This window comes from Poecilia reticulata, chromosome 12, assembly GCF_904066995.2.
Source record: "Poecilia reticulata chromosome 12, P_reticulata-male-v2, whole genome shotgun sequence".
Lineage (NCBI taxonomy): Eukaryota > Metazoa > Chordata > Actinopteri > Cyprinodontiformes > Poeciliidae > Poecilia > Poecilia reticulata.
This window is the reverse complement of record NC_088841.1, coordinates 1,317,757-1,331,845: the sequence shown is the minus strand read 5'-3', so window position 1 is coordinate 1,331,845 and position 14,089 is coordinate 1,317,757. Positions and strand designations below refer to the sequence as shown.

The window sequence follows — 14,089 nt, the reverse complement described above, 5'->3', positions numbered from 1 at the left end:
AACTGTATGTATATGTTAGTCAACAGATTTTATTTCTTTAAGGTCTGGAGTTGGATTGATCCCCTGCATAGTGCACATTTTTTTGCTCTGGATCCATTAATGCTGCTAATGGTGTGTTTAGAGTTTGGCTAGGGCAGGAGAGAAGGATGCTAAGCTTATTCTTGAACTCAACCTAATGTTCAGTTCATTGTTCAAACTTCCATGGATCTGATCCTTCTTTTCCTTGAAGCCTGTGATCTTCATCCCTGACTACACATTTGACTATTGACTGCTGATTTATATAACTAGGAGACTTGAGAACAAATTCAAAGTTAACCATTTAGGTGTTGTAGTTATGGAGCGGGAGCAGTTGTAGTGTGATCGAAATGTATAAAATGTGTTGAAATAGTCCATAATTGAAGTTTCATAAATCCCAAACTTGGGTTTAAATATCCTCCTACTAATTGAGAATAATCTAGTCCAGAAGAGTTTAAGTTTTTTTTTTTATTAGCGTAGATGAAAGCTGTTGAAAGTAGTTCAAAATTAGGTGGAATCGCCCTGTAGCCATTTCCCGAATCGGAAGCTGCAATCGAAAACCAACTTCAGCTTCGTGTCAAAAAGGAAAGAGTAGAGGAAAGGCAGACAAATGCCAGACTGTTCTTTGGGAAAGGCACATGAGCTCAGTGGGAAGGCCAGCATGCCAGTTTAACCGATGTCGGAAACAATATAGGAGCAAGTTATTTTTTATTTGTCCTGGTGCACTGATTCATGTATGTATTAGGGCAGCGGTGGATGAGTCTTTTATTCTGAAGGGGTCAGAGCGGATGCGTAGTCGCTTATCTTTCACTGACCGGACACTAGCTAACCTGGTGTGAAGTAATGGCAACAAACCGGCAGAAGTTAGGAGGTTCACTGACGTTTTACTCCAAGGTACGTCCTCTCAAATACCGTAGTCCAAATAGGAGGCCGGTCTCTCAATAAGGAAAATTTAAAATCGCTTTTAAACGGCGCCATACCTCGGTTAACCGTACAAGTTAGCTAATTTTTAAATCACGTTTCTCTCGCAGCTGACGCTAGCTTGTTTAGTTTTAGGTTTCGGTACCAATGAAATGAAACGCATCAGCCATTCATACTGTACTACTAGCTAGGCTCTATTATAGCATTCTGTCTTTCTTCCGAGAAGAAAAACAGTGAATGAAAGTTGGCGTTAAAGTTTAAGCCTTCCAGCCACTTTAATGGCCCTGGAAGGTTTAAACACACTCTTATTGAGAACAGAAGACATTAAATACAGGCGTATTCAATATGAAGTTTCCAGAAAAATTCCAGAAAATTCTATCATCTATTATAACCTCTATAAATTTAGTTTGATGCACTCTTTCTACGTTAACATCCTCTAAATCAGCGTTTCCCAACCCTGGTCCTCAAGGCACACTGCCCTACATATTTTAGAGGTTTCCCTACTTTAATGTTTCTGATTCAGGTGATTGCAGTTCAACAAACGCCTGTTAATCAGTCATCGATTGAAATCAACTGGGCTGAAAGAAGGAAATGCCTAAAACATGCAGGGCAGTGTGCCTTGAAGACCAGGGTTGGGAAACACAGCTCTAAATTTTATGCAGTCTGGGCACTTTAGTTTATTGTTAGTAAATTTCATGAACCAACTTTTAATTTTAATGGATTCTGATGTAATAGAAGGCAAAAGTTGTAGATTCTCACCAGAATCTAAAATATTTGTATCATCAGCAAATAAAATAAGTCTTAGGATTGATTATACCTTACTTGTGCCATTAATGTATAAGATTAATAATTCGGGACCTAACACTGACCCTTGAGGAACAACACATACAATGTTCATACATTCAGACTAAAATTGTTCTATCTTCACAAATTGTTTGCGGTTCTTTAAGTAACTTTTCACTCAATTTAGTGCAGTCCTCCTGATCCCATATTGTTACAATGTACTAACTAAAATGTGATTAATGGGTGCAGTGTGTAACAAGCGGCAGCCGAGGGAGGTGACCGTGGCGGTCTGATCCTCAGCTGCAGAAGCTGGCTGTTTGGACGTGGAACGTCACCTCTCTGGTGGGGAAGGAACCAGAGCTAGTGTGCGAGGCTGAGAGGTTCCGACTAGAAATAGTCGGCCTCACCTCGACGCATGGCTCTGGTTCTGGAACCAGTCTCCTTGAGAGGGGCTGGACGTACTTCCACTCTGGAGTTGCCCACGGTGAGAGGCGCTGGGCAGGAGAGGGCATACTTGTTGCCCCCCATCTTGGCGCCTGTACGTTGGGGTTTACCCCGGTGAACGAGAGGGTAGTCTCCCTCCGCCTACGGGTGGGGGGACGGGTTCTGACTGTTGTCTGTGCTTACGGGCCGAACAACAATTCAGATTACCCACCCTTTTTGGAGTCCTTAGAGGGGGTACTGGAGAGTGCCCCTCCTGGGGACTCCCTTGTTCTACTGGGGGACTTCAACGCTCACGTGGGCAATGACAGTGAGACCTGGAGGGGCGTGGTTGGGAGGAACCGCCCCCCCGATCTGAACTCGAGTGGTGTTCTGTTGTTGGACTTCTGTGCTCGTCACGGATTGTCCATCACAAACACCATCTTCAGGCATAAGGGCGTCCATATGTGCACTTGGCACCAGGACACCCTAGGCCGCACTTCGATCGATTTTGTCATCATTTCATCGGATCTGCAGCCGTATGTCTTGGACACTCGGGTGAAGAGAGGTGCGGAGCTGTCCACTGACCACTACCTGGTGGTGAGTTGGCTCCGGTGGTGGGGGAGGAAGCCGGTCAGACCTGGCAGGCCCAAACGTGTAGTGAGGGTCTGCTGGGAACGTCTGGCGGAGTCCCCTGTGAGACGGAGCTTTAACTCCCATCTCCGGCAGAACTTCGAACACGTTCCGGGGGAGGTTGGGGACATTGAGTCTGAGTGGACTATGTTCCGTGCCTCCGTTGCCGAGGTGGCTTATCGGAGCTGCGGCCGCAAGGTTGTTGGTGCCTGTCGCAGAGGCAACCCTCGAACCCGTTGATGGACACCTTCGGTGAGGGATGCTGTCAAGCTGAAGAAGGAGTCCTATCGGGCCTTTTTGGCCTGTGGGACTCCAGAAGCAGCTGATGGGTACCGGCGGGCGAAGCGGCATGCGGCTCGGGTTGTCGCTGAGGCAAAAACTCGGGCGTGGGAGGAGTTTGGAGAGGCCATGGAGAAAGACTTCCGTACGGCTTCGAGGCGATTCTGGTCCACCATCCGGCGTCTCAGGAGGGGGAAGCAGTGCAGCACCAACACTGTTTATAGTGGGGATGGTGTGCTGCTGACCTCAACTCAGGACGTTGTGGGCCGGTGGGCGGAAAACTTCGAAGACCTCCTCAATCCCACCAACATGCCTTCTGTTGAGGAAGCTGAGCCTGGGGACTCTGGGCTGGGCTCTCCAATCTCTGGGGACGAGGTCGCCGAGGTGGTCAAAAAGCTCCTCGGTGGCAGGGCCCTGGGACTGGATGAGATCCGCCCGGAGTTCCTTAAGGCTCTGGATGTTGTAGGGTTGTGTTGGCTCACGCGACTCTGCAATATCGCATGGACATCGGGGGCAGTTCACCTGGATTGGCAGACTGGGGTGGTGGTCCCCCTCTTTAAAAAGGGGGACTGGAGGGTGTGCTCCAATTACAAGGGGGTCACACTCTTAAGCCTCCCTGGTAAGGTCTATTCAGGGGTTCTGGAGAGGAGGGTCCGTCGGATAGACGAACCTCGGATTCAGGAAGAGCAGTGTGGTTTTCGTCTTGGTCGTGGAACACTGGACCAGCTCTACACCCTCAGCAGGGTCCTGGAGGGTGCATGGGAGTTCGCCCAACCAGTCTACATGTGTTTTGTGGACTTGGAGAAGGCGTTCGACCGTGTCCCTCTTGGGGGCTTTGTGGAGGGTTCTCCGGGAGTATGGGGTACCTGGTCCGGCTGTCAGGTCCCTGTATGACCGTTGTCAAAGTCTGGTCCGCATTGCCAGCAGAAAGTCGGACTCGTTTCCGGTGAGAGTTGGACTCCACCAAGGCTGCCCTTTGTCACCGATTTTGTTCATTACTTTTATGGACAGAATTTCTAGGCCCAGCCGAGGTGTTGAGGGGATCCGATTTGGTGGCCTTAGGATCACATCTCTGCTTTTTGTGGATGATGTGGTCCTGTTGGCTTCATCAGACTGTGATCTGCAGCTCTCGCTGGAGCGGTTAGCGGCCGAGTGTGAAGCGGCCAGGATGAGGCTCAGTGCCTCCAAAACCGAGGCCATGGTCTTGAGCCGGACATCTGGTCAGGATGCCTCCTGAACGCCTCTCTGGTGAGGTGTTCCGGGCACGTCCCACCGGGAGGAGGCCTCGGGGAAGACCCAGGACACGCTGGAGGGACTATGTCTCTCAGCTGGCCTGGGAACACCTTGGGGTTCCCCCGGAGGAGCTGGAAGAAGTGGCTGGGGAGAGGGAAGTCAGGACCTCCCGTCTGAAGCTGCTGCCCCCGCGACCCGACCCCGGATAAGCGGAAGAAAATGGATGGATGGTATCAAATGCTTTTTTGAGAACAATGAACATGCCTCCAGTAAATCTCTTTTTATCTGTAGAGTTAGTAATATCCTCAATTTGTTCAATTAGTGCATGTGATAATGATCATTTACTTTATAAGCCATGTTGGCTATTCACAAGTAATTGATGTTTTTCAATAAAATTGTCTAGTTTGCTATTGAATAGCTATTCCAGGATTTTGGAAAATTGTGAAAGAAGAGAAACAGAATGGTAATTTGTGAAGTGGTGTTAATCTCCAGATTTGTACAGTGGAATAACTTGATCATTTTTCATACTACATGGAAACTGACCAGTTAATAAAGATAAATTATAAATATGAGTTTAGAAATCCTCTCAATTACTTTTTTTTTTACCAGTAGCATATCAATGTCATTATGATCAGAGGATGTTTTATTTTTTTCAGCATTAACAATATTTATAGCTTCACTTTCATGAACTGGCTTAACAAATATAGAACTGTCATTTCTTTCAATTACAATATCATTTAATGTCACAGGATCTTGTATTTTGTTTGCTAGTTTTGGACCAACAAGAAAGAACAAAGAAATGGTTTCTGCATATTATTTATTACCACATCATTTCCGATAAGTAGTCATTGTAAGGGGTTTCTTAGAGTTATTACTAATTACAGTACTTAAGGTTTTCCACACACACAACAATATCATTTTTATTGTTCTCTAATAATTTATATTTTCCTTCACGTATAATAGAAGTGAACTTATTTTTATACCTTTCATATTTACCTTTGGCTTCAATTGTCCTGTGTTGTATACAATTTTTATACGGTGTTTTTTATTACAAGCATTTACCCCTTAACATCCATGGATTATTTTTTGCCCTTGTTTTTTGCAGTGTAGTTTTACAGGACAGCTTTTATCATAAGGAATCATAAATAATCTCAAGAACTCATAATTATTCATTACTCGCATCATTTTCTTTGTATATTAATTGCCAGTCAAATGTCTATACATTGATCAGTCTCAACTCTTAAATGAAATGGTTTTTCTTATTTGTTTTTCTGCTCTAACAATGTGAATACTGGGAGGTGGTCGCTCAGATGATTTGCTTTCCAAATCATTTGAAAAAAATATTTTCAAGCAATGTGGCACAGTGAACTGTTATTCTAGTGGGTCGTGTGATTTTAGGAAATAAGCCAATGCTGTACATGGTGTATCCTTATGTTTACTTGGATTTATTAAGTTGATATTAAAGTCACCATCAGTAAACATGATCTTATGTTTCACATTAGTAAAGTGTTCCTCTATCCAGTTTTTAAGTATGCTTATAACCCGGTGTGCTGTAGATGGAACCTATGACTATATTTTTCAGTTTTTCCCTATTTATTGTAATTTTAAGATATTGATGGACATTGTAACAGCTGATATTTTGTCCACCACTACTAATTCAAGTCTATATTCATGGCTAGACCACACCCTTTTTGTTTTTTCTGTTCATACAGATCAGTTCACAACCAGGAAGTTCAACATCCATGTCTTTATCACTGTTTGTCCATATTTCTGACATTAATATAATATTGAAGAGGTGTGTGAACTGATTTCCATCCATCCATCCATCCATCCATCCATCCATCCATCCATCCATCCATCCATCCATCTTCTGTACACCCTTGTTCCTAGTGGGGTTGGGAGGTGCTGGTGCCCATCTCCAGCAAACGTTTCGGGTGAGAGGGGTCACCCTGGACAGGTTGCAAGTCTGTCGCAGGGCAACACGATTTAAGTAATCTTTAATATTATGAAAATTTGCATACAAACTTTTGCTGTTACAATGAATAATGTAATATGCTATAATATTTAAGGCACTAAAATTGAAAAAGTTTCCAGTTGATCCTGGTTGTTGCCTTTCAAAGGTGATACTAAGAGCTGAAACTTAAAGTGAATAGAAATTCTCTTAAATCATCCTATAGTTTCCCAGAGTCAGTAAACATGGAATCTCGGTCCTCTTCCAACTGGCCTTTTCCACTTGCTTTCCATCAGGGACCAATCTATGGTAACATGAACAAGCCACTACAATGGATTGGGAATCTATTGTCTTTGTACCCATATGGAACCACTTAAATGAGACTTTTTGTGCTATAACAAAAAAGGCTGCCAGAAATCTAGATTTTCACTTGATTAATTAAAATTAAATGCTCTTGTGCTTACTAAGGTTTCCTATGCAATCGGACCAGTTTTTAGGTTTATTAAATGTCTAAGACGGAGTATTTCTCAAAAACAGCCTGACTCTTGTCTTGTCTTTGCCTCTGGAAAATTGTCACATAAAATCTACAAAAAAGTACTCACTCCTTGAATGTTGTGTTGTGCTCTCTTTCCATGAATGATGCAGTTGCTGTGTACACAGTCAGGTATTATATATTGAACAGTGCATTATTTTTATGTAAGTTCTTCCTTTTAAAGTCAATAATAAGCAACATTTTCACATAATCTGTAGGCAGACATATCTATTTTTCTTTAAGTTTTCTTAGGCTATTTAACAGTATTTGGACATAAAATACTGTTTTGGATTAACAAAACAGTAATCCATGTCATGAAATAGGGAAGAGAGAGAAGAAGACATGTTGTAAATGGTATGAGATCAGAAATCAAACCCAAGACAACCACAATGAGGACTACAGCCCACATCACTGCTTTCACCTAAAAGTCTAACTTTCTGCTGTTCTCATACTTGAAACAATTTTATATTTGAGTTTTGTTTTTTTTGACAAAACCTACCACATTAGGTTAAAAAAGTGAACAGTTGGGTTTTTAGTTTAGAGCACTTGACACCAGTGAAGATGTCTTTTTGTGTTGCAGTGCACCATGTTTAATGCTATGAGGGCACCACAAAAACCATACAGGCGTCAGAACATGTCACCTCAAGGCTCCGGTTCCAGTGACTCGAAAACAATTCACATCGGTGAAGAAGTCAAGATAGCAGTAAACCTCTCTTTGGAGAGGTTTCGCTACAGTGATGAAAAAGGTACCAACAAAAACTTCCATCATTCATCTCTTTGCGCAAACAGCGCTCTGTTTGCACAAAGTTCTCTTATGTGTTTTTCATAAGAAACTCTAAGGTACAAGTTAAAGTCAGTTTTCAATAGGATCTTGCACCTTAAGTCAACTTCAGGAGCTATGACTCAAACAGCACCTTAAGTTATCCTGGACTCCTGCCATCATTAACCTGCACTAATCTTACTTCTTTTTGTGAATGTTACAAGTATGTTTTTTGTCTGTAATTGAGAGTTATTACTCAGGCTGCGTAATATTAGAAAATCTTTCAGTAATGTTAGAAAAGCTCACACACGTCTCTTTTCCACTGCCTAAAATTAAATCAGACCCATCCTGTCTTATTTTAGAGAGGATGGGTCTGACACTGACACTTTGCAACACTGTTTACCCAAACTATTGTTTACTACTGTCTGCCGCTTGGTGTAGTTACTACACTGTAGTATTTTACTTTACTGGTTGTGATTGGGTGATATTTGTCCAAGTCAATGCAGTATTTGCAAGAAATACTCTGAATGAAAAAAACAATCTTTGATTGACTCTTGTGGTTCATTTACATTTACTTGATCAAGTTTCAGAGCAGACACACAGCTGATCATGTAACAGAACACGTATTGAGCAAATGTGTGTGAGGTGGCTGGCCGTACATCATTTCTTGTTCATCAGGACATGTGCATGTATCAATCTCAAAGCACACTTAACGTCAACTTCTAAAAATGTGAATACATATTGAAATATATTTGTGGTTCACATTGAGCTTGCAGAGCAAGAGCTGTGGGTTTTATGAGTGATGCCTACCTTGCAGCTGTACTTTCTGAAAATGAGCCCTCACAGATGGTCATGTAAATACCAACAGAGGTGGACCTGCTGTTGGAACACCTTGCATATCAAAGTTTGAATGAAAGATGGTGTGATCCATGCAGTGGAACAAAACCTCAGAGATTCAGCTGCGAGGCCACAAATGTGCAGAAGCGTGGACGTTGTAAATGGTCTGCACCCTTGGCTTTGCTCCAAGTTCAATACATCAACTATAAACTCATCTTTACTGTGAATGCTACTGGTGTACAAAAAAAACGAATTTAAAGGGACGCTATTATGTGTTTTTCAGTCACATGGTGTCACACTCAAGTGTGTTGCTTTAGTTGTTATAAAAATGCTATTTACATTTATCAAATATGACTTAAAAGGAATTTGACTTCATAATTGAATGCCTTGAAATTGGGTTTCTGTCTCTTTAAAAACTCCTGCTCTTTCTGACACTGCCTTCAGGAAGACATCACAACATTCTCTATTAACCCTATAACCACAATTTTACCAGCGTTGCACTGAGAAGTATCATAATTAATTGATTGTGCTATAAAATGGCACTTTGGCTGGAAAACACATAATACTGCCCCTTTAACATTTGTTTTCCTTTTTTATTTCTGGCTTGATTTAAAAATAAGTTTTTGGTAGAACACAAGATGGTTGATTTCACCATCATACTCTTGTAAGCTTCAGGAGTCAGGTTTTATGTGGAGTATGCCAACGTTTACCCTTTCTGCTTTTGTTGGAACAGAGATGGAATTCCCATCCTCACTGTCCAGCACTGAGCGGGCCTTTGTTCATCGACTGGCCCAGTCCCTGGGCTACATTTCCAAAAGCAAAGGGTGAGTTCAACTATTCAGCATCTTTCAGCTCCTGATGCAAAATTTTAAGGCTGTTGAAAACTATTATTTTAGTACTTTAGTACTTTATAGATTATTCTGATGATTAATTGAGTAATCACAAAAAAATTTTATCAAATAAAATATTGGTGAATGTAATAAATACAAATGTTTTTATTTGACTTTTTCAGAAAAGGCTCCAATCGTTTTCTGACAGTCAGGAAGAGAGATGTTTCAGACAAACCTCGGCCCAGTACATCTCTCGATCTGTGCCCCAGCTCCTTATATTTCATCCGCAGCCTACTGCAGAGATTTCCCACCAGCAAGAAGGAACGTGCAGACATGCATCTCAACATCAAAAGTGGCATGTCTCTGGCTACAGAAACTAGTGATTATCTGTGTGTGCGTGCGTGCGTGCATGTGTCTATTTGATGTTGTGGAGGGCACTATACAGAGATGAGAGGAGAGTAAAATGCACCTTGGATTTGGAGTTGGACAGAGGACTTTAACCTAGTCCTCTGATCAACACCAAAATATAACTGGAAAACTTTTGACAAATTTGGATTATTTGGCAGGCAGTGTAACTCAACTCATGTATGATGTGTTTGGTCACATAGTATCTGATGTGTCATGTTTTGCTCTTCTTTTAGATAGCGGCTTTGACAGGAACAGAGCAAGTGGGCGCCTAAACAATGGCATTCCTATGGTTCCTAGGAAGAGGGCACCATCAGAACTGGATATTTTCCGAAGCTCCCTGCCTGTGCATGAGCACCAGGAGGAGATTGTCCGACTGATCAGAGAAAACAGGGTGGTACTTGTTTTGGGAGAGACTGGCTCTGGAAAAACTACACAGGTGAGTGTTGATGTAGGCGGATTTAGATGATCAGTAAAGTTTTCTGTTTGGCTTATCTTCTCCCCTCAAAATCTTCCTATATTTGACATTCATCTGTTTCTTTTCATTGAAAGCTTTTTGTCCTGGAGCATTAGTTTTAAGTTTCCGCTCATATGACAGATGATAAAGTTTTTCTCTAGTATAGAAACTGTTCAAAACTAGTCTTTGCAAACCAATAGATGTTTTCAAGTTAAATGAATCTGTATCTTTTATCTATTTGGACTTTTTAAAAAGCATGCAATGTAAATGTTACATGATACATTTCTGTTTTTGCTTTTTATGTTTGATTTGTTCATATGTGGAAGAAAAATAGTTCTGTATTTTAAGACTCAATAAGCTATAAAATGATACTTGATGACAGAACCTGACAGCATGCTCACAGGTGAAAGTAGATGCACATCTGTTAAAAATACATAAACTAAACATAATTTTAATCACCTATTCATTAAACAGACAGTAAGGAATGTAGAAAAAACAAAATCCATAAGCCTTACTAATATGCATAACATTTGAAAGCTAATCTGTAGGTTGGAAATATGTGGAAATGACACTCTCTCTAAAATACTAATTACTTCTGGAATGTTTCTGTTTAGATTCCCCAGTTTTTGTTAGATGATTGTAGCAGGAATGGAAAACCCTGCAGGATTTTCTGTACTCAGCCCAGGCGCCTGGCTGCCATCGCTGTGGCTGAGAGAGTCGCAGCAGAGAGAGGGGAGAGTGTTGGCCAGACAGTTGGTTATCACATCAGACTGGAAAGCAGGTACATTTAACCTAAGCTAGTCAGATTCTATTTGGAAAAAACATAGAGCTATAAAACTGTTTACAGCAAAATCCTGGATGGAAAACTGGGAAAAATTAGACATCTATTGAAGGAATTTTGGATGCTTTTCTTGATTATGCTGGGAAACTGGTCTTCCCAGATAATCTGGAATAGAATTAAAACCTCATATTCTGAGGTATGTATCTGATCAGTGGTCACTGGATAGTAAGTTACAGCATAGACAAAATATTATTATATATTTATTACATTTTTATTTATATATATATATATATATTTTTTTTTTTTTTTTACACCCTTAATTTTTTTTATTTGTTTTTTTTATTCTTCCTCTGTATAACACTGTACTTGAATCTCTCTCACTGGTGGCTTCTGTATGTAAGGGGAAGATTGTAAGGGAATGTATTTCTTCAGTTTTTTTCCGAAATATACTCAAAAGTTCAATAAAGAAATTTATATATATATTTATATATATATATAGATAAAAAGCTGGATGGAAAGATCCACAGTTCTCCAGTCTCCAGCAAAAGTAGTCACATACTGCAAACCTTTTTCATTTTTATACTTACTCATTGTATATTATTAAAATAAGTAATAATATACAATATAACGTCAAGTGTGATAAGCCAACCCAAAGTATCATGATTTAGTAGAAGGAATGGGATTTATGTTTTATTTCTTTTTTTACATATAAAAATCTGAAATGTTAAAATGAAAGGAGCCCATAGAAATAACAGATTGTCTCCTGAAGAGGCTAATTTGCAGATATAATACAGAGAGAAGAATGTTCAAAAGGCCATCTGTCAGCTTTTGGAAACCAATGTTGAGTTCTTAACATGTTTAGCAGCTCCTCTTTATTCTGTAAACTTCAGGGTCTCCCCCAAGACGCTGCTAACCTTCTGCACAAGTGGAGTCCTCCTCAGAACACTGATGGCAGGGGATACCAGCCTCACAACTGTTACCCATGTCATTGTGGTGAGCATTAGCTCTATAAATATAGCATCTTCAAGCTCATGATTGTAGCCTGAAGCAACTTCATTGATGCTTTATTCCAGTCTGAGGCCAGTATTTGGAATCTGAAGAACAGTATACAGAGATCCCTCGCTATAACGCGGTTCACCTTTCGCGGTCTCGCTGCTTCACGGATTTTTTTGTGCAGTTTTTTGATAGTGCATTGTGTTCTGCGTCCTGATTGGCTAAACAGTCTCTGAGCTCCTTCTCTACCTGTGTGCCAGAGGCAGCGCAAAACCCGACCGGAGGCTTGCTTGACGAGATCCGTCGCTCTGCCGTTGATACAGCTGTGAATCTCACAGGGCAGGTTGGAGGAGACGCTTTAATGACATAACTCTGGGCCTTACATAAGTAAGGCCCGATTGATGCTGTTTTCAGATTCGCTGATCTGAAAACAGGTTTTGTTCTTTGGTTTCAATGTAAGTATTTAATTATGCTGTATAGTAATTGTGAAAACTAAAGGTAACTACGGATACTTGCGGATACTTCGCAGTAACTACTATCGCGGGTTATTTTCGGAACGCAACCTCCGCAAAAAACGAGGGATCACTGTATACTGTTTTATGTAGGTTTTTGATTTCTCAAATTTCCACAACAAATTTAAGAGAAGTTATAGTTCTGGTAGTGAGGATAAAATGTAATTTTTAACTTGTAGTTTGTGTTTTGTAGTAAAATAACGTCATGATTTTGTGACTTGGCCTTTCCAAACAGGATGAGGTTCACGAGCGTGATGGTCTGACTGACTTCCTTCTTACTAAGATGCGGGATATTGTCCAGAGGATTCCCACACTGAAGCTGATTCTCTCTAGTGCAGCTCTGGATATAGATCTATTCCTCCAGTACTTTGACTCCTGCCCTTTGATCCACCGTAAGTCCTGAGAATGTTTGATTTTTCCAAGAATTAAACATCCATCCATACACCTGCATGATAACAGAAGGTCGGTACCCATTTCCTGCGTAATAAACCCTGCCGAATGGGGCCCATAGCAGCTGATGTAAAAACTCTTAGAAGAGGCTGATCTCCACACTGTAAAACAAAACATTCACCCTGCAGTCGGTGGATCACACTTTATCTTCCCTGTTGGTTTTGGTCAGAAGGGCTGATGGCGCAAAAAATGTGCAGCCTTCCTTCAATCCAGTAGCTTGCCATCATCAGTGTCAATGTGCCCTTTGAGATTTCAGTTGGATATATAAAAGCTATGATAAATAAAATGTATTATTATTATTATTATTATTATTAATAAAATAATTATTTACAAATTAGGAGGGAATTGTAACCACAAAAGTAGAGTCAAGAGTGCATGTTCTCATTTTAACCAAGATTAAATAACATTTAGTTTGTCTTTAGTGCAGTCACAGCTTAAGCTGCATAATTGCCTTGCACTTTCTTGAAACCAGTTTCATGTCTTTAGTTATCAGAATGTGGAATGGTTTAGTTGCTTCAGATTGCTTCATCCAAAATCCATAAAGGTGCATTATAGAAGGTCCTTCCTTCCAGACTTTATAAACATCACTGATCCCAACAAAACCAATAAGCTATTTACATTCTTGCTATTATTTGCAGTTTGTTTCATTTCTTGCAATCTGCAGTTTTTTATACATATGTATGTTCATTAAAAAAAATGTTTCTGTAAATTACTTGGTTGAAAATTTCTCTTAAGTAAAGCATGCCATTTTTAATAACTGTACAGTAATATTTGTTTCTACACAGACTGTTATTCTTATTTTTACATTGTTAATCTTTGAGTGAATATGCACTCTGACATAGCTTTAACTTGATGCTAATACACTAAATGTTCCCACTGTGAGAAACCTCTGGTAGTTTCCCCATGTTTCTGGATCTCTGAAACACTTACTATTTATTGTTAAGAAAATTATTAGTCATCATTGAAAGAAAAAAATATTTCAAGCAGTTCAAAACAGAACTTTCACAACCTTTCTAAAAGTATTAAAGTTAATTTATAAAATTGGGAAGATTATCTCCTGATCTGATTTATTTGAGAATTCTTTCACCATGACAATATGTTGGTAATCACTTAATCACTGAGGACTTCTCTCTGTTTGTAGTTAAAGGGAAACAATTTGAAGTGAAAGAGCTCTTTTTGGAGGATATCTTGAGGCAGACGGGCTTTAATAGAAAGGACATCTGGAAATATCAGGAAGAGACTCAGAGAAGTATGAAGCTTTTCATTTTGAACCTCCTCCAGCCTTCTCACTGATTTT

At 40.4% G+C, this 14,089-nt stretch overlaps 1 protein-coding gene across 2 annotated transcripts in view; it reads left to right on the top strand.

Annotated features, from left to right (window-relative positions):
* The first annotated feature begins 776 nt into the window (after nt 1–776).
* ythdc2 (YTH domain containing 2) overlaps nt 777–14,089 on the top strand; it is a 43,693-nt gene continuing 30,380 nt past the window's right edge. The window contains exons 1-9 of one of the 2 annotated variants that reach the window (XM_008423091.3): nt 777–909; nt 7,348–7,513; nt 9,098–9,188; nt 9,377–9,549; nt 9,836–10,038; nt 10,671–10,837; nt 11,728–11,830; nt 12,578–12,734; nt 13,934–14,041. In XM_008423091.3, the coding sequence (XP_008421313.1) occupies nt 859–909; nt 7,348–7,513; nt 9,098–9,188; nt 9,377–9,549; nt 9,836–10,038; nt 10,671–10,837; nt 11,728–11,830; nt 12,578–12,734; nt 13,934–14,041 (1,219 nt within the window). In that variant the 5' untranslated portion in view covers nt 777–858. Of the gene's footprint in view, nt 910–7,347; nt 7,514–9,097; nt 9,189–9,376; nt 9,574–9,835; nt 10,039–10,670; nt 10,838–11,727; nt 11,831–12,577; nt 12,735–13,933; nt 14,042–14,089 lie in introns of both variants that reach the window. The other variant, XM_008423089.3, reaches the window with a different exon arrangement.